Source organism: Magnolia sinica, chromosome 5 (genome assembly GCF_029962835.1).
Source record: "Magnolia sinica isolate HGM2019 chromosome 5, MsV1, whole genome shotgun sequence".
NCBI lineage: Eukaryota > Viridiplantae > Streptophyta > Magnoliopsida > Magnoliales > Magnoliaceae > Magnolia > Magnolia sinica.
The window spans coordinates 70,599,429-70,624,733 of record NC_080577.1 but is presented as its reverse complement, the minus strand read 5'-3'; the positions used below and the strand labels follow the sequence as shown (position 1 = coordinate 70,624,733).

General features: G+C 37.3%; 1 protein-coding gene across 6 annotated transcripts in view; it reads left to right on the top strand.

Moving 5' to 3' along the window:
• Window positions 1-25,305, top strand: part of LOC131246134 (dynamin-related protein 12A-like) — a 47,169-nt gene that overhangs the window by 10,016 nt on the left and 11,848 nt on the right. For 4 of the 6 annotated variants that reach the window (XM_058246028.1, XM_058246022.1, XM_058246026.1 and 1 more), the window contains one exon: window positions 7,758-7,781. The exons of 1 other annotated variant lie outside the window; for it this stretch is intronic. In XM_058246028.1, coding sequence (XP_058102011.1) covers window positions 7,758-7,781 — 24 coding nt within the window. Of the gene's footprint in view, window positions 1-7,757; window positions 8,285-25,305 lie in introns of those variants that run through there. One more of the 6 variants, XM_058246025.1, reaches the window with a different exon arrangement.

Sequence of the window (25,305 nt, the reverse complement as noted above, 5' to 3'; positions counted from 1 at the left end):
TCCTCCGACTATCTAGAGACATGTCTGGCCTACTCCCATGATTTTGATGATGACATGATTAGGGAGACGTGTGCCTTGCTTGATACTGCACCGGTACTTGAAGTTAACCGGTGGAGGCCACAATTTGAAGAATTGCCACAAACCGATGTAGTGCCTCTACCGTCTAACCTCAAGCCGCCGAAGCTTAACCTAAAACCTTTGCCCTCTGATTTGAAATATGCCTATTTAGGTCAAGATGAGACATACCCGGTGGTGATCTCTGCCCACCTGGAGAAAGAACAGGAGAGTATGCTTATATCTACTCTCATTGAGCATAAAGGAGCCCTGTGATGGACGATTGCGGCACTCAAGGGAATCGATCCCTCGATTTGTACTCACCGCATATATCTTGAGGATAATGCAAAAACTGCTCGGCAACCACAACGTAGACTAAATCCAAATATGAAGGAAGTGGTTAAGGCCGAGGTTCTTAAACTATTGGATGTGGGTATTATATACCCTATATCTGATAGTCAATGGGTGAGTCCAACTCAAGTGGTTCCTAAGAAGTCCGGAATCACCATCGTAGCCAATGCTAATAATGAACTCGTGCCAACTAGAGTCACTACTAGTTGGAGAATGTGCATTGACTACAGGAAGTTGAATACCGTCACGAGGAAAGACCACTTTCCTTTACCATTCATTGATCAGATCCTTGAAAGGTTAGCTGGACATTCCTACTATAGTTTTCTTGACGGGTATTCGGGCTACAATCAGATAGAGATAGCCCCTGAAGATCAGGAAAAGACCACATTTACATGTCCTTACGGCACCTTTGCCTATCGAAGGATGCCATTCGGACTATGTAATGCCCCTGCCACCTTTCAGCGATGTATGCTTAGTATTTTTTCTGATATGGTGGGGCAATACCTAGAGGTCTTCATGGACGACTTCTCTGTTTACGGTCCATCTTTCAGCAAGTGCTTGGAAAGTCTTAAATGTGTGCTGAAAAGATGTGAAGAAAAGAACTTGGTACTTAATTGGGAGAAGTGTCATTTCATGGTTCAGAAGGGAATAGTCCTTGGGCATATCATCTCGTCTAAGGGAATCGAGGTGGATAAGGCAAAAATCGATCTTATCTCTAACCTACCCCCACCCAAGAACATCAGAGACGTGCGATCCTTCTTAGGACACGTAGGATTTTACAGGCGATTCATAAAGGACTTTAGTCTCCTCTCTCGTCCTTTATGCACTCTTCTTCAAAAGGATGCTCCGTACGAGTGGACCGAGCAATGCCAGGAAGCTTTCACCAAGCTTAAGGGCACGTTAACCACTGCACCTATCATGCAGCCACCCGACTGGAGCCTTCCTTTTGAGCTTATGTGCGACGCTTCTGATTATGCTCTTGGAGCGGTCCTAGGCCAGAGAAAAGATAAGCGGCCCTACGTCATTCATTACGCAAGTAGAACTTTAAATTCTGCCCAGGTGAACTACTCGACTACGGAAAAGGAACTCTTAGCTGTAGTGTTCGCCTTGGACAAATTTAGGTCCTACCTGATCGGATCCAAGATCATTATCTATACAGATCATGCGGCACTGAAGTATCTTCTTTCTAAGAATGATTCTAAGCCCCGCTTGATACGATGGATCCTTCTACTCCAAGAATTTGATTTAGAAATTAAAGATAAAAAGGGAGTAGAGAACGTAGTGGCCGATCACCTTTCTCGCCTTAATACCTCTGATTCCCTTGAGGCGACCCATATCAATGATATGTTCCCTGATGAACAACTGTTCAGAGTCTCCCATTCACCTTGGTTCACTGACATTGCTAACTATCTTGCTACAGGTGCCATACCGACACAGTGGACTGCACAAGATAAGAAGAAATTCTTCACCGAGGTGCGCAACTTTTTCTGGGATGATCCTTACTTATTTAAATATTGCCTAGACCAAATTCTAAGGAGATGTGTACCAGACGATGAGCATCAGAGCGTCATCTCCTTCTGTCACTCAGAGGCCTGTGGTGGTCACTTTTCTGCTAAAAAGACCACGGCCAAGATTCTACAGTGTGGCTTTTACTGGCCCACTATGTTTAGGGACACTCATGAGTTTTGCAAAGCTTGTGAACGTTGTCAGAAATTGGGAGCATTGTCTCGTCGAAATATGATGCCTTTGAATCCCATTCTTATCATCGAAGCATTTGATTGCTGGGGCATCGATTTCATGGGACCATTCCCCCAATCGTTTGGGAATCTGTATATTTTGCTCGCCGTGGATTATGTCACTAAATGGGTCGAAGCGATTCCGTGTCGAAAGAATGACCATCGCACGGTTATTAAATTCCTAAAAGAGAACATCCTTTCTCGATTCGGAATACCTCGAGCCATCATTAGTGATGGGGGCTCACACTTTTGTAATAGACCATTCGAGAGCTTAATGAAGAAATACGGTATCTCTCATAAAGTGAGCACCCCATACCATCCACAAACAAGTGGACAAGCTGAGATTTCGAATAGGGAGATCAAACACATTTTGGAGAAAACAGTTAACCCAGATCGTAAGGATTGGTCAATCCGATTGACCGATGCCTTATGGGCATACCGTACTGCCTTTAAAACCCCTATTGGAATGTCTCCCTTTAGACTTGTCTATGGGAAGGCTTGTCACTTGCCTGTGGAGCTGGAACATAAAGTGTACTGGGCGATCAAAAATCTTAATTTCAATCTGGACAACGCTAGCTCGCTACGCAAACTTCAATTGAATGAACTTGAAGAAATCCGGAATGATGCGTACGATAATTCGAGAATTTACAAGGACAAGATGAAAGCATTTCATGACCAACACATTTCGCGAAAATCATTCACGCCTGGTCAGAAGGTCCTTTTGTACAATTCTCGATTACATCTCTTTCCGGGTAAGCTTCGACCTCGTTGGACCGGTCCTTATATTGTTGTCACTGTTTTTTCGCATGGGGCCGTTGAGATAAGAGATCCTGACAATGGCAAGGAGTTTAAAGTCAATGGACATCGATTGAAACCATTTATCGAGAAATTTGATTCAGAGGACATGTCTATGCCTCTGACTGATCCTGTTTACCAGGATTAATCTCCTAGTCTGATGGAGGTATAGGTAAGTTTCCTGTTTTCTTAGGACTATGGTAGTTGTTTTATTTGTCTGGCTGAAGACGGTAAACTTAGCGCTCCTGGGAGGCAACCCAGTTCTTCATTTTATGTCATTTTTTTTATTAGTCAGTTCAATGTTTGTGGGTAACATTACTGCAAACCCTCACGAGACTACAACTCGTCCACTAGGGGAAACCTAGGGGTTTAAAGGCTTGTTGCATACGCTAAATGCAATCGAGAGCACCTACGAAAGTGGTATAGGTAGGATTGTATTTTTGTTATTTTATTTTACTTCTGTTGGTTTCTCCCTTGTGCTGACCGCTCTTACGTAGAAATTTTTGAAAAGCCTCTTGATTCTTTCATCCAGGTATTATTTTTCCATCACTTCTCATTTACTTTTTGTCCCATGTGCATCGCATGCTTATTTCTTTTACATTGAGGACAATGTAGATTTTAGGTTGGGGGTGGGAGATTAGGTCACCTAATCAGCATTTTCTTGGTCTTGTACAAAAGTTGTGAAAATTTTAAAAATTTTCTGACATTTTGTTGAATTTGAAGTGATTTTGATAACCATCTTGGATTTAAAATTACAAGATAAGTGAAGTTGGTAATTTATGACTCTTAGATTCAGTTATCTATTATATTAGATTTCACAGTTAAGTTTGAAGTATTAATCTATAATTGGAAGTTTTAAACATTGATTGAGTTATGAGTTCACATGTCACATCTCGCTTTCACATTAAGATTTCAGTTTGATATTAAAGGAATAAATAAATAAATAAATAAATAAATAAATAAATAAATAAATAAATAAAAGAAAAGAAAAAGAAAAAAAGGGAGAGAGAGATACCTTTGGAAAAGGTTAGGCGAATAATTTTCACCATAGGTTTGCTCCCTATAGGTGTGGATTCAATTCTCCTCTCCCTCGATAAAAGAAAAAAAAAAAAAAAGAACTGAAAGGCAAATTCTGGTTTAAGTTTTGAGTGTCCTAAATACTTTTTTGATTATCAATGTTATCATAAAAATTATCCATTGGATTTCTTAATGATGATAAGCCGAGATTTTATTATACACTCATGATACTCATTGTTTAGAATTGTTCTAATTAAATGCATAAATACTTTAAAGTTGATTATGAAATTTATTGTGCACTTGATTCCAAGAGGAAGTAATATCCAACATTCATGCATCTTAGAATTTTCGAATCTAAACTGTTTTTTTTTTTTTTTAAATAAAAAATCGCTTGAGTTCATAAAAATTGTCCTGTATTTCTCAACTCATTTTTCGCATACTTTGCTCGGGACTAGCAAAATGCTGGTTGGGGGTTGTCTTGAGGGTCAAATATTGCATATCAGACCCAGTTACTGCATAGTTTTACAAGCATGATACCGTTTAATGGCCTGATTTAATTGTGTTTGTGATGCAGAATGTATTTACGAGCATGGACTGAAAAAGGGTGGTAAATGCATGGATTTGACGCTCCAGGAGCACCAAGGCAAGGAACGGACTCTAGAAGACCAAGAGCGACGGAATTATACACCAGGGGTCCGCGGAAATCGAGGAATTGAAGCTCAAGTGGCCTGAAAAGTGTCCAGAATGCAAGATCATAGGGTTCCCACCATCTGATCAGTTCGAAACTTCATACGTGGCTTGAGGACCATAAATAAACCGTACACGTGAAATTTCAGCCCCTGGATCACTGTGGAAGTGGCCCAACGGACAGATCAGCCCTTTTAATCATTATGTGGGGCCCGGCTGATATCCGAATATGCTTCAAATTTGTTCTAGACTGTTTAAACCACGTGTCAAAGCGGATGGACGGAGCAGATTTCTCACGATCATCACAGTGGACTCCATATGCACAGCGCGTGTACATAGTGCACCGCTGCCCGCGCCGCACCCGGTCAAAAATGGGCTGACCCGTCTTCTTCTTCCGCATCAACAGCGGACGGACGCTGTCCGTCCATTTTTCATTAGTGGGCCCCATCCGTCACAGGTATCGGAAATCAGAACCGTCCATATGCTCCGAGAGGTGACCAAAACCGTCGCCTAGCTTTCTTTTTTGTCCCATGCACACACACACAGGTACAGTGCATGTAAACGCAGGATAGATGGTGCAACGAAGAAATCCGTGGGCCACACCAAGTTTGATCCGAAACCAGCCATTCCCACCTAGTTTTTCATTCCTCATTCAATGGACGGAGTGGATTTTTAACCCGGCCTCAAAAAATGGGCCATCGCAGGTGGCAGAGTCGACTTGCGGCGACTCTGTTCCGCAGCAGGAAGCTGCGTCGACTCTGGTGGGCCACCATCATCATACCTCATGATGATCCAAGCCATTCAGATGGAGCAGGAGTGAAAATCGACCGTGCAAGGAAGTTTTCTCGAAGATATCCACGGTGAACATCACCGACCATGTCGTTCTTCCGGTGGTGAAACTCTCGGCTGCGGCAGCTCTGTCTGCGTAAACGGATTTGTTTCTGTTTCGAATACAACATCTCGCTCCTCCGTCCCTAGCAGGGGATAAAAGGAAAAGAGAGAGAGAAGAGGGAGGCATTCTGGGAGCTACGGAACAGAAGAAAGGGAGGAGATCAGCGCTCGTTTTGGGGAGCTACGGCTGCTGCTGCTATGCACGGTTGGGAAGAGGGCTGCACGTCAGGGAGTTCTGCACGTCAGGGAGTTCTTTTTGCTGCTGCTGCACGTCAGGGAAAGGAAAAGAAAAGAAGGGCTGGCACGTGAGAGAGGTTGGGCGGCTGATTGGAGGAAGGACGGAAGAAAAGAAGACAGAGAGAGAAGATGAGAGAGAAAAGATAAGAAATTTTTCTTTATTTTTCTTCTCTTTTTCATTTTCTTTTTCTTTCTATTTGTTTTGGGTTTAGGCCAATCATGAGTGGCTAAACCTCTTAGCTGGGGCTAAGAGGTGAAGCCTGTAGCGAGATGAGAGATACTATTTCATGCGTTTAATATAAATTTCTGAACTGAATTTAATTTTAAGTGATTATTAAAGGAATATTTTCTTAGTCTTTAATGGTCTGTTGTGACTGAAATTACAATGGGTTTGCAATGGCTTTGAATATTTCTTTCCCCCTTTTTTTATGTTTATGAAGTCAGGAAGCCATGTTGTTCACCATTGTTCCATGGGCATGGTAGGATGACAGTACCCTTCCTGATCTTCAGACATTATTGATTGGTTGGTAATTAGTTTAATCCTGTTGTTTGCTTTGTCTCCTGGGCATGGTTAGATGATGGAATTCATTCTAATTCATATACCTTTCATATCTTGAGAACCAAATCAAGTAAGTTCAGTTCGAATTCCATAATCCTTGATGCAGGCAAAAGATCTCCCTGATCTCTACAAGTGGATCCTCTGAATCCCTAGTTTCCCTCCTCTGAATTCCTTAAGTTTTAGATAATTATTCCACAATTATTCCTTAAATTTACAATTGAGTTTGATTACATCTTAGGCTAGTTCTATTTCTACCTAGTTTCAGGAAACGTACAGGTATCAGTCCCTGTGGATTCGACCTCGGTCTTACCGAGTTATTACTACATCACAACCCTATACTTGGGGAGTGAACATTTTCTTCTACTTGCGGATGTGGTAACGTCTTCTGAATTCCACCCCACTCAGCGTAAGTATGAAATTCCACAGAATTTAATGGTATCCGTGTTTCTTTACTTTTTAATTGTCCTTACTATAAAATATTGCACTTTCTTAGCAACTCACTGCAGTTCTGCTCTACTCCTTTATTCATAGGGCACTTGAACTTATATTAGGAGTAAATAAATATTCAACAACTATTGACAGGTGGTCATTGGGCTGTAGATTTTAGACAGGCTCACATACCTTTTATAGCTAGTATACCTTGTATAATTCGTTTCCATAGGTAGAGAATGGCTGAACTGCAAAGGAACAATTATTCAATGGGAAAACTGAATTCGACCAGCTTGACAAGGTAATCTCTAGTCCATCAATTTTTTTGTTCATTCCCAATCTTTGCCACATTGGCTCAATATGTTCATCTGATTTCTACATGATTGCCGATATTTAGGACTCTCGGCACACCAAGTGAGAAGATATGGCTGGAATTTGTCAAATTGTCGGGTGTCAAGGTCAACTTCGTTAAGAAGCCATAAGTGCTTATTTCATAAAGACATAATATTCAAAAGTTTCCAACTTCTGCAGCAGATCGAATGTTCTCTGCTGCAAGTAAGATAAGGGTGGCAAGTGATGTTCTTATATCACTTGCTATTTGGGAAGAAAAAGGAGGAAAATGGGAACCCTACCTGATTCATCGTCCCCCCACCCACAACCACCCAACCAACTAGAAAAAAAAAAAGAAAAAGAAAAAAAAAAGGCTGACTATTAATAATTGGCTAAATCATACACTCGTGTGCCTATAGCAAGAAGAAAAAGGCATTAAATATGGTCTTTGGTCTTTGTCTCACATAATATTATCATTTCTTCACTTACCCTAGATGCCCACTTCAAATTCCTTGGAGATGGGTGCACTTAGTGTCCAAGTCAAACACGTCGTTTTCAAATGCTTTCCTTGCAAGTTGCAACCCATTGCCATTTTGTTGATTGTTCCAGTGCTTTCTCATATGGCTTTTGGATGTCACCTAATCTCTATTTGTTTTTTGTCATTGCTGTAGAGAATTTTCGAGCACTTTGCACAGGTAAGCCAACACTGTCTGTCATTTTAAGTGTTAGGTTATTCCTTAAGTTTATGTTACACTGATGCAGATACTCAGATTTGGACTTGTTTTCTCATTACAAGAAGTTTGTACTCAAAGCATTGTTGATATTGAAAATAGTTAGTTGTAGTCAGGGTTCAAATTATCATTTGAACACGATACAATTTTTATTTTTTATTTTGCAATACATTACCAATACTAGCACAATTCAATTTTATCAAACATTTTTATCATATTGCCCCATGGGTGTATCACAATGCATTCTTACAATACATTCTGCTATTTTGAGCCTTCGTTGCAATATGTGAACTGACGTTAATTGTACTACTGAGACTCTTAGTTGCACTATCTAAACATGTGCTGCTCCCACTTGAAATCAATAATTCTGCTATTTCGTTGATGTTTCAAAACATATTAAAAAAGTTTCCATTTACCTTCAAAAAAAGGTTGCGGAACACAAGAAATAGCTACTCAGTTTTAAAATATACCCATTAATCTCCAAACTAGCAGAAGTTACTAATCATCACTACGCCAAAACAGTGAAAAAAGGATGGTCGAAAACCGTCTCAAAAGACCATAAAGGACGGTCTTGGACCGTCGCAAGGGCCGTCATATTTTGGGGAGTCGTATTACTTAAAGGATGGCCATAAACCGTCTCTAAAGAAGGACGGTCGTGGACCGTCTCTAAAGAAGGACGGTCATGGACCGTCTCTAAAGGTAGATACTAGACGGCTCTGATGAATCTTAAAAGGATGGTCTAGGACCGTCCGTGAAAAGGACGGTCCATGACCGTCAATAAAAAAGACCGTTATAGGCAGTCTCTGATGAACCATAAAACAACGGTCATGGACCATCCTTCGAAAGGATTGAAAAGGCCAAGCTATATGTCCTAGAGGGGGGGTGAATAGGACAATGCCAAATAAAACTTATAACAGCGGAATTAAAAAGAATATGATAGCCAAAGTAAATCACAATGCAGGAAAGTGAAACAGCCTCAAAATTCAGATCTTGATAGGTTGATACAAATGTTGTTCTAAGGACAACCTTACACAAAAAACCAGAGTTTATGGTAGGACAACCTTATTTCTAGAAAGATCTTTATATCAAATCTCAAACCAAAGAGGAAAACAGAAACAAATACAAACTGAATTGAAATAAATTGTAATCACAAATGTATTGTTCTAGGGACAGCCATACACCATAAAAATGGCAGGGCAACCTTGCTGGAACAACTTTTAAAAGAAATTAAAATATCAAGCTGATAAAGGAATAGCAGAAAATAAATTCTAAACTATTACAAAATTCTCACAATGCTTAAATTAAATGATTACAACATTCACCACCATACATACATCCCACAAAAGAATAATTAAAGATTAGAAGAATAAATCATTCAACCACAACACAAGGGATTATAGTGGTTCGCCTGTGTGTTCACCAACTGTTAAACAACAGCCACATAAAATGTTACTCCACTCCTAATATCCTCACACACGGGATATTAGCGTTCACTAAAAATAGGTTTTCCCAGGTTCACCCAAAACCTTTACAATTGTGTCTTTATCTGTGGGCTTACACAATTAAAAAAACCCCACTTCTGAGTTTTCCTGGCTCTCCTCAGAAAACCAATACAACAAGATTTTTCTGGCAAATCTTGAAAGAAACCAAAACAGAAAGGAATTTACAATTAAATGTAAAATACCTGATTATCTCCTTCATTGTAGCAGCCCGGTAGAACCAAATCAGAGTAGATGATTGAATGTCCAAGTTCAATGTCCAGTACTCGATTACAATGGTTCTAATTCTAATAGATTTTAAATTAAACCAAATAGGGCTTGCCTTAATTGATTTTGATTCCAAAGAAAGGGAATAACAATTCCTCTTATCAAATTAGATTGGAATAGCAGAAATAAAATCAATTAAATAAAGCTAAGGAAAGAGAATATTAAATAAGCATACTTAGCTTAGATGGAGCACAGAATTATCTCTCAGAAGTTCGACGAAGATTGGCTTGAATGGATTAATTAATTCGATGATTTCTTCTGAGATTCGTGCACTATTTATAGGTGAGAAGATCGTGTCTTTGACTGGTCTAGGGAGCTCTTCGACTAGTCGAAGCAATAACAAATATTGGAAAAATCCGGCGGGATATGCTTTGACCGTTCTACGACTGGTCGTAGGTCTCCTTCGACTGGTCGTAGGTCACCTACGACTGGTCATAGGCTTCCTTTGATTGGTCGAAGAAACTATATACCATCGTTGGATTTCGAGTCGAAGATGTTCGACTGGTCGAAGATGCAGTCGACACTGTTCCTACGACTGGTCGAACAAATTCCTGGACTAGTCGAAGCCTAACAGATTTTATCCGAAATTTGTAACAAACTCACGACTGATCGAGGAATTTCTTAGACTGGTCGAAGCAACTCTAGGACTAGTCGAAGAAGGCCTAGGACTAGTTGAAGAACAAATCAAACTCATGTAAAATAAACATTCGGTTTATGTATCCGAAATGACCTACTTCTAAGGTCAACCTATGGTCAGTCAAACCTCAACTATGAAGTAAGGACATTGAAACATTAGGAACTAGTGACCTTGAAGTATGAGCCTTGAAGTCTTGATGTAGATCAATCTTGAAATCTTGATGTAGCTCAATCTTGAAAGGGTCTTGAGTTCTTTAGCAACTGCCTTGTACTCTTCTTGAAGTCTTGCAGCTCGAGTCTTGTCTTGTGAGCTTTGCTTGTTGTGAGCTTAGCTTGTTCATTAATGTTGATCCTTGAGAGAGCTTCACTTATGCAAGTTATATATAACAGTGATTTTGGCACCACAAATTTGACAACAGACAGGGATATAAACTATAGCACTTACAATCTCTCCCTTTGTCAAATTAGTGACAAAACACATAACCAAGATAAACAAAAAGTAAAACAACTGGTTAATACCTACAAATCAATATTCAATATTCAACATTCAACCAGTTTTCATTCAACAAGCTCAAACATACTCCCACTCCCCCTGAGTAACATAATCAATGCTACTCCTCTCACAATCATATCGTTAAGAACAAACCATTCTCCCCCTTTTTGTCACAATATGACAAAGGAGAACTAAATAAATGAATATATAAGAGTAAAAATGAGGAATTAAGAGAGTATAACAAAAGAGTGATAGAGATACTCAACATCACATAGAATAAATATCCAGCATAAAACATAGATAGTATCCAACTCAAAATCAGTCAACCAAGTGCTAAGTTATAAAGTTATTACAGACCAGAAGTCTCATATAAACTACTCAGAACCAGAACCAGATGCGGAGCAGGAATAGAGGGATCAAGTTGGTGCATGCCTTTGTTCAATCGCCTAAGATATTTGCGCATGTACTTGAATTGTAAATCATGAGCAACAGACATGTTTTCCAACTTTACATTTATATTCTCAACTTTACCCTCTAATGCACTCAGACGTGCATCAACATCAGATGGTACAAAATCTGGATCATTTGTTGAGTCAGAATCCAGTTCCTCAAAAATGTCATCCATATTAATGTCATCACCAGCTTCTTCATGACCACCACCACCACCACCACCTTGTTCAGGAAGTAGATCCAACTTCATCTTATTGATATTAGTATTGTTGAAGATCAGATGATGGATTGGTGCCTCATCAACCGACATATCGACTAACATATGTGTAGCCAATACAGTCATTAAATAGGCAAAAGGAATGTCACTATGACTAGGATGGAGTCGAAACTGAAGAATGAAATGACAGATTAAGGATGGCAAACAAATCTGAGTACCATTGGAAATAGCATGGATAACACGAACCATAAACGAAGTCAAGTTAGATTTATTACCCGAACGAGGATACAGATTAGACACAAAGATTTTGTGGAGAATTCTGTACTTGGGTAACAAATACCTTGTGGGGAGCGCATTCCCTTTTTGTGTCCATTGAACATCCATGTTGCACAAGTCTCTAGTGAGCATGCGTTTTTCAGACATTGAGGGTTTATCAGTTAAGTTATGGATAGGAATACCCTCATCATTCACAGGAATGTCCATAAGGGCTGAAATTAAATGACGATCAACGTCAAAAGGCCCTTTTCTAGTAGAAATTTTAAAAGTTAAATCATCCTGTGAGAAAGCACTAATACATGTAAACATGGATTGGGCAATGGACCGGTATGCAGGTCCACCCCAATGTAATAAGTTAACCCAACCTACAGCTTCAAGCATAGGAAGGATGTCAAAAGGTGCAATATGATTAACATCAACAGGATGTTCAACAATAACATTACGTAATCTAATGTCCCTAACATATGATTGATCATCATTGGGAATAAGAAGATGATGTTTAGAGATAGCGGTCGATCTGGAGGAAGAAGAAGGACCACAGGAAGCAGTTTTTCTACCTCTAGAAGCCATTAGCAACAAGGATTTCAAGAAATTAAGAAGTTGCAAAGGATTGAGAAGTGAGTTTACACAAAACAGATTTTTTAAAATCCAAACCCCAAATCTCAATGAAATCCAAAATAGAAAGCTTCAAGCTAGAGAAGGAAACAATCTAGACACAAATCTGCAAGAAAAATGGGATTTGGAACACTAACCTTGAAGAACTTGAAGGATGGGTTCGACAAGTCGAAGCTCGGCTCCAAGGAGAAGAAAGATGAAATGAGGAAGAAAGAAAAAAAATCCCCAATATAAGTGAAACCCGAGTTCTACGACTGGTCGTGGGTATCTACGACCGGTCGTAGGACGACTGGTCGTGTATACTCACGACTGGTCGAAGAAACCCCAAAAATTCAAATTTCTTGCAAATTCTATAAAAATTGGAATTCAATCTAGCAAATATATACATTATAATACAAGTAGGCATAAATAATCAATTTAAAATGCACATGCCAAGATCAAATTTCATCTTTTTGAACCTGCTTTTATCGAGAGGTTTTGTGAAAATGTCAGCTCGTTGATCTTCAGTAGGAATATATTATAGAGATATAACCTTTTCTTCTACTCATTCCCTTATATAATGAAATCTAATGTCAATGTGCTTAGTACGAGAATGCTGAATAGGATTTTTTGAAATATTTATCGCACTGGAATTATCACAATGTAATAACATAGAATCCTGTTTAATTCCATAATCACTTAGCATTCGTTGAATCCAAACAAGCTGTGTACATGCATATACTCAGCTTCAGCTGTTGAAAGTGATATAGAATTTTGTTTCTTACTAAACTAGGAAACTAGACAATTTTCAATGTAAAAACAACCACCACTGGTTGATTTTCTATCATCTAGATTACCAGCCCAGTCAGCATCCGAGTACCCAGCTAATTGGACATTGGTTTAATAAGGATACCAGAGACCGAGATTTACAATACTTGCGACATATCTAATAATTCACTTGCCAGCAATCAAGTGAGATTCTTTTAGATCAGATTGATATATTGCGCAAATACCAACACTTAGAGAAATATCAGGTCTACTAGCAGTTAAATATAACAAACTACCAATCATACTCCGATAAAGTTTTGAGTCAACATTTTTACCATTAGAGTCTTTTGAGAGTTTCAAGGTAGTACTCATAGGAGTATCGAAATTCTTGCCATTCTCAAATCCAAATCTCTTGATTAGATTCAAGGCATACTTAGATTGAGAAATGAATATTCCTTCAGGTTGTTGCTTTACTTGCAATCCAAGGAAATAAGTCCATTCCCCAACCATGCTCATTTCGAACTGTGATTTCATTAAATCTGCAAACTCAGTAGTCAAGTCAGTACAAGTTGATCCATAAATGATATCATCAACATAAATCTGCACCATTAAGATATGATCATTATGTTTTTTAACAAACAGAGTTTTATCCACATATCCCATTTGAAAATTATGACTTAAAAGAAATTTTGTTAGTTTCTCATACCATGCCCTAGGTGCTTGTTTTAATCCATAAAGTGCCTTTTTAAGCCGATATACATAATCAGTATTTTTGGAATCTTCAAATCCCATTGGTTGTTCAACATAGACTTCTTCATGTAAATCGCCATTTAGAAAAGCACTTTTCACATCCATCTAATAGATCTTTATCTTTTTAAAACATGCAATGGATATAAATAGTCTGATAGATTCAAGACGTGCTACTGGTGCAAAGGTTTCATCAAAATCAATCCCTTCAATTTGAGTATAACCTTGTACCACTAGTCTAGCCTTGTTTCTAATTATATTTCCACACTGTCAGACTTATTTTTGAAAATCCATTTTGTTCCAATGATGTGTTTATTTTTAGGTCTTGGTACGAGATACCAAACATCATTTCTTACAAATTGGTTGAGTTTATCTTGCATCGCAACAATCCAGTTCTCATCAGCAAGAGCTTCTTTTACGTTAGATGGTTCAATTTGGGATGTAAAACATACATAATTACATATATCCTCAAGTTGTCTACGGGTGCGAACACCAGTGAGAGGGTTTCCAAGAATTTGTGTGGTTGGATGATCTTTAATAGTCCTCAACTCAGAATCAGTCTGATTCAATGAAGTATCGGGTTTATCAATGATTAGTACTTCATCATTATCTGAATTAGAAATTGGTGTGTTTAAATGATCATCAATGACAACATTAATGGATTCTTGAATCAAACCAGTCCTTTTGTTCAGGACCCTATAAGCTCGACTGTTTAAGGAATATCTTAGAAAAATCCCTTCATCACTCTTCGTATCGAATTTTCACGATCACGTAAAATATAGTACTTGCTGCCAAAAACTCGAAAGTATTTAACAGTAGGCTTTTTATTGAACCACAATTCGTAAGCCGTTTTATTTTTATCTTTGCTAGTGTAGACTCGGTTAATAATATAGCAAGCTGTGTTAACTGCTTCAGCCCAAAGATTTTTAAAGAGCTTCATGCTATTCAACATGACTTAGCCATTTCTTGAAGCACCCTATTCTTTCTTTCTACAGTTCCATTTTGTTGTGGAGTTTTGGGAGCAGAGAATTCATGTAATATTCCTTGGTCGGTACAGAACTTCTCAAAATTGCTATTCTCAAATTCAGATCCATGATTACTACGAATTTTACTAATTTGAGAAGATTTTTCAGTTTGAATCCTTTTGAAAACTTTTCTTACTTCTTCAAGGGTTTCAGATATATCCCTTAAGAAGATTACCCAAGTGAATCTGGTAAAGTCATGAACTATTACCAGGATATACTTTTTACCACCACGACTTTCCATTCTGGTAGGTCCTATCAGATCCATGTGGAGAAGTTTGAGTGGTCTTGATGTGGTATTTGAATTCACCTTTTTGTATGAGTTCTTTGTTTGTTTGCCTATCTGGCACTCACCACATATTTTATCTAATTTCTGAAGTTTGGGTAAACCTCTTATAAGTTCTCGTTTGCTCAATCGATATAAATTTCGATAATGTATATGTCCAAGACGTTTGTGCCATAAATCAGTCTCGTCTATATAGACCATGTAATATTAACTGGACGTTTTACGTCCAGTTAATATTACAGAACCCTTATTGTTTAGTATCTCATAGCTTTGACTAGAAAATCGAACATTATGGTTATTATCACATATTTGAGATATACTAAGCAAGTTATGTTTTAAGCCTTCAACATATAAAACATTTTTAAACACAGGAAGATTAAAAAGTTGAACCGTACCTTGGCCCATAATCTTGCAGTTGCTACCATCACCAAATGTGACTGAACCATCAGTCATATCTTTTAGATCCGTGAATAAAGCTTTGTCACCTGTCATATGCCTGGAGCATCCACTGTCTAGGTACCACTTTGAATGACTTGTTACTTTGAAAGCAGTGTGAGCAACTAACCAGGTAACTTTAGGAACCCATTTCATAACTGTTTTGGGTTTAGGAACATAGTTGGTCTTCTTTTGTGTATATTTGTAGGAATGACCTAAAGAGTTAGATTTTAAGAGCTCCTTGAGTAAATCAACTATCTTTTCAGCTAGTGGATTTCATTTCTGATTAAAGTTGACATAGCTGTTTCTAGGTTTTTGAAAAGTTTTTGAATTTCTAGAAAAATCTTGATAAGTACTTTTCCCTTTTGAGTTTGAGGACTCTCCTTTAACAAACATAGGAGGAGTATACTTTTGTTTAGGAGGTAGATTTTTATCATAGCGCAACCCGGATCGATCGCCACATTTTCTTGATTCGGATAAAAGTTTCTCTAACTTTGGATCACCTTGGGCATATTTCCATGTGTCCTTTGAACTCAGAAGAGAAGATACTTCAGTTTAAGTTTCTCAATGTCAGATTTTAAATCAATAATTAGGGAGTTTTTGAATTCCAAATCGCATTTTGATTTTTCAAAATAATCTGAAATTTGTGATTTTTCTAAGACAAGTGATTCAAAATAATTTTTGAGTTTAGAAAACTTTTCTTTTTGAAGTTTAAGTTTGACAACAATTTTACAACTTTCCTTATATAGGGCATTGTAAGCGTCTTGAAGATCATCTTCATTTTCACATTCACTATTCAAATTTTCTTCACTTGTAGAGTCATTATCTGAAAATGTGAATTTGGCTAGAGTCATAAGAGCTTTAACCTCATTGCCCGACTCAGTTTCAGAATCTTCTGATTCAGAAGAACCTTCAGAATCAAATGATTCATCCCATGTAGCCAACATACCCTTCTTCTTGGGTTTGTCCCTTTTAGGACATCTATTTGCTAAGTGCCCATATTCTTGACAGTTGTAACATTGACTATCTTTCAAAGATTTTCGAGATTTGGGTCTAAACTTCTTTTTATCATTTGATTTTTGAAAATCTACCCTTTTCTTGCTTTTGAAAATCTTGTAAAATTTCTTAGCTAAAAGAGCCATATCATCTTCTGAATCAGAATTTTCTTCTGAATTACATTTAGAAGATTTTAGTGTGATAGATTTACCTTTAGGAGCTTTAAAGTTTAACTCGTAGGTTTGTAGTGAACCAACTAGTTCTTCTACCCTCATATTATCCATATCACGAAGTTCCTGGATGCAGTTACTTTAGAATTGAACCGTTCAGGAAGTGAGCGTAATATTTTTGCACACACTTTACTTTCTGGGATTTTATCGCCAAGACCCCACATTGAGTTTACAATGTCATTCAATCTAGTATAAAAGTCCATAAACATTTCATTTTCCTCCATATGAATTTCTTCAAATCTGGTTGTGAGGAGTTGGACTTTAGATTTTTTGACAATTGTAGTACCCTCATGTGTCATTTCTAATATACCCCAAGCTTGCTTTGCAGTATCACAGGAAATGATTCTTTTGAACTCATCCAGTGATAGTGCGCAAGTAATTGCATTTAGTGCTTTAGCATTTGCACTACTCTCACTTTTTTGAAGAGTGGTCCATTGGTAATATGGTGTGACTTTCATTGATTTTGAACCATCAACCCCAGTAACTTCCATGATAGGAGGATTCCATTCAGTCACTGTGGCTTGCCACACATTTTCATCCATTGATTTGAGGAAGATCCTCATTCTGGCTTTCCAATAGGCATAGTTGGAGCCATAAAAGGGTGGAGGCCTAGTGACTGAAAGGCTATCAAAATTCGACATCTTAAATAGCTTAAATCGTTAGCTCAGGAATTAAATCCAAGAATAAAAAAAGAGCTATTAGGCTCTGATACCACTTGAAAAGGCCAAGCTATATATCCTAGAGGGGGGGTGAATAGGACAATGCCAAATAAAACTTATAACAGCGAAATTAAAAAGAATATGATCGCCAAAGTAAATCACAATGCAGGAAAGTAAAACAGCCTCAAAATTCAGATCTTGAGAGGTTGATACAAATGTTGTTCTAAGGACAACCTTACACCAAAAACAGAGTTTATGGTAGCACAACCTTATTTCTAGAAAGATCTTTGTATCAAATCTCAAACCGAAGAGGAAAACAGAAACAAATACAAATTGAATTGAAATAAATTGTAATCACAAATGTATTGTTCTAGGGACAGCCATACACCATAAAAATGGCAGGGCAACCTTGCTGGAACAATTTTTAAAAGAAATTAAAATATCAAGCTGATAAAGGAATAACAGAAAATAAATTCTAAACTATTACAAAATTCTCACAATGCTTAAATTAAATGATTACAACATTCATGACCATACATACATCCCACAAAAGAATAATTAAAGATTAGAAGAATAAATCATTCAACCATAACACAAGGGATTATAGTGGTTCGCCTGTGTGTTCACCAACTGTTAAACAATAGCCACACAAAATGCTACTCCACTCCTAATATCCTCACACAGGGGATATTAGCGTTCACTAAAAATAGGTTTTTCCAGGTTCACCCAAAACCTTTACAATTGTGTCTTTATCTGTGGGCTTACACAATTAAAAAAACCCCACTTCTGAGTTTTCCTGGCTCTCCTCAGAAAACCAATACAACAAGATTTTTCTGGCAAATCTTGAAAGAAACCAAAACAGAAAGGAATTTACAATTAAATGTAAAATACCTGATTATCTCCTTCGTTGTAGCAGCCCAGTAGAACCAAATTAGAGTAGATGATTGAATGTCCAAGTTCAATGTCCAGTACTCAATTACAATGGTTCTAATTCTAATAGATTTTAAATTAAACCAAATAGGGCTTGCCTTAATTGATTTTGATTCCAAAGAAAGGGAATAACAATTCCTCTTATCAAATTAGATTGGAATAGCAGAAACAAAATCAATTAAATAAAGCTAAGGAAAGAGAATATTAAATAAGCACACTTAGCTTAGATGGAGCACAGAATTATCTCTCAGAAGTTCGACGAAGATTGGCTTGAATGGATTAATTAATTCGATGATTTCTTCTGAGATTCGTGCACTATTTATAGGTGAGAAGATCGTGTCTTCGACTGGTCTGGGGAGCTCTTCGACTAGTCGAAGCAATAACAGATATTTGAAAAATCCGGCGGGATATGCTTTGACCGTTCTACAACTGGTCGTAGGTCTCCTTCGACTGGTCGAAGAAACTATAAACCATCGCTGGATAAGTCGAAGATGTTCGACTGGTCGAAGATGCAGTCGACACTGTTCCTACGATTGGTCGAACAAATTTCTGGACTAGTCGAAGCCTAACAGATTTTATCCGGAATTTGTAATAAACTCACGACTGATCGAGGAATTTCTTAGACTAGTCGAAGCAACTCTAGGACTAGTCGAAGAAGGCCTAGGACTAGTCGAAGAACAGACCAAACTCATGTAAAATAAACATTCAGTTTATGTATCTGAAATGACCTACTTCTAAGGTCAACCTATGGTCAGTCAAACCTCAACCATGAAGTAAGGACATTGAAACATTAGGAACTAGTGACCTTGAAGTATGAGCCTTGAAGTCTTAATGTAGATCAATTTTAAAATATTGATGTAGCTCAATCTTGAAAGGGTCTTGAGTTCTTTACCAACTGCCTTGTACTCTTCTTGAAGTCTTGCAGCTTGAGTCTTGTCTTGTGAGCTTTGCTTGTTGTGAGCTTAGCTTGTTCATGAATGTTGATCCTTGAGAGAGCTTCACTTATGCAAGTTATATATAACAGTGATTTTGGCACCACAAATTTGACAACAGACAGGGATATAAACTATAGCACTTACAAGGACAGCCATGAACCGTTTCTCATGAACCTGAAAAGGACGGTCATGGACCGTCTCTTATGAGCCTGAAAAGGACGGTCATAGACCATCCTTAAAGAGGACTGCTATAAACCGTCTCTTATGACCCTGAAAAGGACGGTCTTCGACCGTCTCATATTTGAATATACACCTGTTACACCTATTGCAATTCTTCCTGATATACACCTGTTGACATTCACATCCATCTAAACCCAAACATAAATTACATTCATCCAAACATAAATTACATTCATCCAAACATAAACTACATCCATCCAAACACAAACAATATACACCTGTTACAATATCGTATTCTTCCTGATATACACCTGTTACAACATCGTATTCTTCCTGATATACACTTGTCATTTAATATATTTCATCATATTCACATTCACATCCATCTAAACCCAAACTACGTAAATGCATCCAAACATAAACTACATTCATCCAAACTTTAACTACATCCATCCAAACACAAACAATCTTATCCACATTACATTCATCCACGCATAAATACATTTAAGTTTAACATCATAAATAAAAAAAGAAAATCAGCAACAACTTTCTCTGTCTTTCATCTAATAAAAAAAATATTCAACCAACAAAACATTATAATTCAGAATCATGAAGAATTGCAGAAACTTCATTCACTTTTTTTTTCTTCCAAAAAAGTGGGCACACTTTTTTAAAATAAAACTGATCATTAAAATAAAACTAATATAAACAAATAATGCAAAAAAGTGTTTTAATTCAAGTTAATAGAAACAACAATAAAAATTAAAGCTTTGTAAAAAGGGATGTGTTAAAAGAGATACATTCTTGTTTGTTGCCATGTGATTGGTCTACATTATTACAGCAATTGGGTTCGGGTTCAGGATTGGGTTTAGGTTTGCGTTTTCAAGTTTAGGTTTAGGTTTAGGTTAGGGAGTTGAGATTAGGATTAGGTGTAGATCTAGGTTTAGGGATTTGAGAATACATTTAGGTTTTAAGTTTAGGTTTAGGTTATAGTTTTAGGTTTAGGTTATAGGTTATAGGTTTAGGTTATAGGTTATAGGTTAAGGTTTAGGTTATAGGTTTTGGTTTAGGTTTAGGTTAAGGTTTAGGTTTAGGTTATAGGTTTAGGTTATAGGTTTAGGTTAGGTTATAGGTATAGTATATAGGTTATAGCTTTACGGAATTGAGAATAGGTTAAGGTTTAGGTTTAGGAAATTGGGTTTGGGATCGGGTTTAGGTTTGGGTTTTCAAGTTTAGGTTTAAGATTAGGTTAAGGACTTGAGATTAGGATTAGGTGTAGGTTTAGGTTTACGGATTTGAGAATAGATTTAGGTTTTAGGTTTAGTTTTAGGTTTTAGGCTTAGGTTTGGGTTATAGGTTTAGGTTAGGTTATAGGTTAAGGTTTAGGGAATTGAGAATAGGTTAAGGTTTAGGTTTAGGAAATCGGGTTCGGGTTCGGGTTCGGGATCAGGTTTAGGTTTGGGTTTTCAAGTTTAGGTTTAGGTTTAAGTTAGGGAGTTGAGATTAGGATTAGGTGTAGGTTTAGGTTTAGGTTTAGAGATTTGATAATACATTTAGATTTCAGGTTTAGGTTTACGTTTAGGTTTTAGGTTATATGTTAAGGTTTAGGTTTTAGGTTTAGGTTAAGGTTAGGTTATAAGTTATAAGTTTAGGTTTTAGGTCATAGGTATTGGTTTAGGTTAAGGTTATAGGTTTAGGTTTAGGTTAAGGTTTAGGTTTAGGTTTAGGTTATAAGCTATAGGTTTAGAGAATTGAGAATAGGTTAAGGTTTAGGTTTAGAAAATCGGGTTCGGGATCGAGTTTAGGTTTGGATTTTCAAGTTTAGGTTTAGGTTTAGGTTAGGGAGTTGAGATTAGGATTAGGTGTAGGTTTAGGTTTAGGTTTAGGTTATCAGTTATAAGTTTAGGGAATTGAGAATAGGTTAAGGTTTAGGTTTAAGTTTAGGAAATCGGGTTCGGGTTCAGGATTGGGTTTGGGTTTGGGTTTTCAATTTTAGGTTTAGGTTTAGGTTAGGGAGTTGAGATTAGGATTAGATGTAGGTTTAGGTTTAGGGATTTGAGAATAAATTTAGCTTTTAGGTTTAGGTTGAAGTTTTAGGTTATAGGTTAAGGTTTAGGTTTTAGGTTTAGGTTAAGGTTAGGTTATAGGTTATAAGTTTAGGTTATAGGTTATAGGTTAAGGTTTTAGGTCATAGGTTTTGGTTTAGGTTAAGGTTAAGATTTAGGTTTAGGTATAGGTTTAGGTTTAGGTTATAAGCTATAGGTTTGGGGAATTGAGAATAGGTTAAGGTTTAGGTTTAAGAAATTGGGTTCGGGTTCGGGTTCAGGATTGGGTTTAGGTTTGGGTTTTCAAGTTTAGGTTTAGGTTTAGGTTAGGGAGTTGAGATTAGGATTAGGTGTAAGTTTAGGTTTAGGGATTTAAGAATACATTTAGGTTTTAGGTTTAGGTTTAGGCTTTAGGTTAAGGTTTAGGTTTTAAGTTTAGGTTAAGGTTAGGTTATAGGTTATAAGTTTAGGTTATAGGTCAGTTAAGGTAGGTCATAAGTTTTGGTTTAGGTTAAGGTTTAGGTTTAGGTTATAAGCTATAGGTTTAGGGAATTGAGAATAGGTTAAGGTTTAGGTTTAGAAAATCGGGTTCGGGTTCGGGATCGGGTTTAGGTTCGGGTTTTCAAGTTCAGGTTTAGATTTAGGTTAGGGAGTTGAGATTAGGATTAGGTTTAGGAATTTGAGAATACATTTAGGTTTTAGGTTTATGTTTAGGTTTTAAGTTATAGGTTAAGGTTTAGGTTAGGTTATAGGTTAAAAGTTTAGGTTATAGGTTATAGGTTAAGGTTTTAGGTCATAGGTTTTAGTTTAGGTTAAGGTTATAGGTTTAGGTTTAGGTTTAGGTTTAGGTTATAAGCTATAGGTTTAAGGAATTGAAAATAGGTTAAGGTTTAGGTTTAGGGAAATCGGGTTCGGGATCGGGTGTAGGCTTAGGTTTTCAAGTTTAGGCTTAGGTTTAGGTTAGGGAGTTGAGATTAGGATTAGGTGTAGGTTTAGGTTTAGGAAATTGGGTTCGGGTTCGAGATCGGGTTTACGTTTGGGTTTTAGGTTTAGGTTTAGGTTATAGCTTATAAGTGTAGGTTTAGGTTATGGGTTATAGGTTTTAGGTTTAGGTTTAGGTTAAGGTTTAGGTTTAGGCTAAGGTTTAGGTTTAGCTAATAAGTTATAGGTTTAGGTTTAGGAAATCGGGTTCGGGTTCGGGTTCGGGATCGGGTTTAGGTTTGGGTTTTCAAGTTTAGGTTTAGGTTTAGGTTAGGGAGTTGAGATTAGGATTAGCTATAGGTTTAGGTTTAGGGATTTAAGAATACATTTAGGTTTTAGGTTTAGGTTTAGGTTTTAGGTTATAGGCTAAGGTTTAGGTTTTAGGTTTAAGTTAAGGTTAGGTTATAGGTTATAGGTTTAGGTTATAGGTAGGTTAAGGTAGGTCATAGGTTTTGGTTTAGGTTAAGGTTATAGGTTTAGGTTAAGGTTTAGGTTAAGGTTTAGGTTAAGCTTTAGGTTATAAGCTATAGGTTTACGGAATTGAGAATAGGTTAAGGTTTAGGTTCAGGAAATCGGGTTCGGGTTCGGGATCGGGTTTAGGTTTGGGTTTTCAAGTTTAGGTTTAGGTTTAGGTTAGGGAGTTGAGATTAGGATTAGGTGTAGGTTTAGGTTTAGAGATTTGAGAATACATTTAGGTTTTATGTTTAAGTTTAGGTTTTAGATTATAGGTTAAGGTTTAAGTTAGGTTATAGGTTATAAGTTTAGGTTATAGGTTATAGGTTAAGGTTTTAGGTCATAGGTTTTAGTTTAGGTTAAGGTTATAGGTTTAGGTTTAGGTTAAGGTTTAGGTTTAGGTTATAAGCTATAGGTTTAGAGAATTGAGAATAGGTTAAGGTTTAAGTTTAGGTTTAGGAAATCGGGTTCGGAATCAGGTTTAGGTTTGGGTTTTTAAATTTAGGTTTAGGTTTAGGTTAGGGAGTTGAGATTAGGATTAGGTGTAGGTTTAGCTTTAGGGATTTGAGAATACATTAAGGTTTAGGTTTAGGAAATTGGGTTCGGGTTCGAGATTGGGTTTACGTTTGTGTTTTAGGTTTACGTTTAGGTTGTAGGTTTAGGTTATAGGTTATAAGTGTAGGTTTAGGTTTAGGTTTTAGGTTTAGGTTATGGGTTATAGGTTCTAGGTTTAGGTTAAGGTTTAGGTTTAGGTTTAGGCTAAGGTTTAGGTTTAGGTTATAAGCTATAGGTTTAGGGAATTGAGAATAGGTTAAGGTTTAGATTTAGGAAATCGGGTTCGGGTTTAGGTTTGGGTTTTCAAGTTTAGGTTTAGGTTTAGGTTTAGGTTAGAGAGTTGAGATTAGGATTAGGTGTAGGTTTAGGTTTAGGGATTTAAGTATACATTTAGGTTTTAGGTTTAGGTTTAGGTTTTAGGTTATAGGTTAAGGTTTAGGTTTTAGGTTATAGGTTAAGGTTTAGGTTAAGATTATGTTATAGGTTATAAGTTTAGGTTATAGGTAGGTTAAGGTAGGTCATAGGTTTTGGTTTAGGTTAAGGTTATAGGTTTAGGTTAAGGTTTAGGTTTAGGTTATAAGCTATAGGTTTACGGAATTGAGAATAGGTTAAGGTTTAGGTTCAGGAAATCGGGTTCGGGTTCGGGATAAGGTTTGGGTTTGGGTTTTCAAGTTCAGGTTTAGGTTTAGGTTAGGGAGTTGAGATTAGGATTAGGTGTAAGTTTAGGTTTAGGGATTTGAGAATACATTTAGGCTTTAGGTTTTAGGTTATAGGTTAAGGTTTAGGTTTAGGTTATAAGTATAGGTTTAGGTTTAGGTTTTATGTTTAGGTTAAGGTTATAGGTTTAGGTTTAGGTTAGTTTACAGGTTAAGGTTTAGGGAATTGAGTTTAGGTTATAGGTTATAGATTTAGGGATTTGAGAATAGGTTTAGGTTATAGGTTTAGGTTAGGGTGAAGGTTTTAGGTTTAAGTTTAGGTTAAGGTTATAGGTTTAAGTTTAGGTACATAGGTTTTTGGTTAAGGTTAAGGTTTAGGTTATAGTTATAGGTTTTGGGATTTGAGAATAGGTTTAGGTTATAAGTATAGGTTTAGGTTAGGTTATAGGTTAAGGTTTAGGGAATTGAGTTTAGGTTATAGGTTCCGGTTATAGGTTTTAGGTTATAGGTTTAGGTTAAGGTTTAGGTTATAGGTTTTGGAATTTGAGAATAGGTTTAGGTTAGGTTGTAGGTTAAAGTTTAGGGAATTGAGTTTAGGTTATAGGTTTAGATTAAGGTTTAGGTTGTAGTTATAGGTTTTGGGATTTGAGAATAGGTTTAGGTTATAGGTTAAGGGTGTGGTCCCTGCAAATACAGATATAAACACGGCCTGCTCCAATTGGCCAGGCCCTTCCAATGCTGTCCATAGGAAATGGACAGCTTTATCATGGTCATAACAGCGGTTCCCACCTTACAGGGACCCCCACTCAACATCCGGATAGCTCTGACGTACATCCGGATCTGCTCCATTAATTTCAAACAAATTCATAAACACAGCCTATTAAAATGGTCAGGCCCCTCCAATGCTGTCCACAGAAAATGGACAGCTTCATCATGGTCTTAATAGCAGTTCCCACCTTCCAGGGACCCCCGCTCATCTGGATAGCTCCGACGCACATCCGGGTCTACTCCATTAATTTCGAGCAAATACATAAACACGGCCTGTCCAAATGGCCAGGCCCCTCCAATGGTCATAACAACGATTCCCACCTTCCAGAGACCCCCGCTTAACATCCGGATAGCTCCGACGCACATCCGGATACATAAATAGGTAGAGTTTCAAAGAACATTATTAGCAA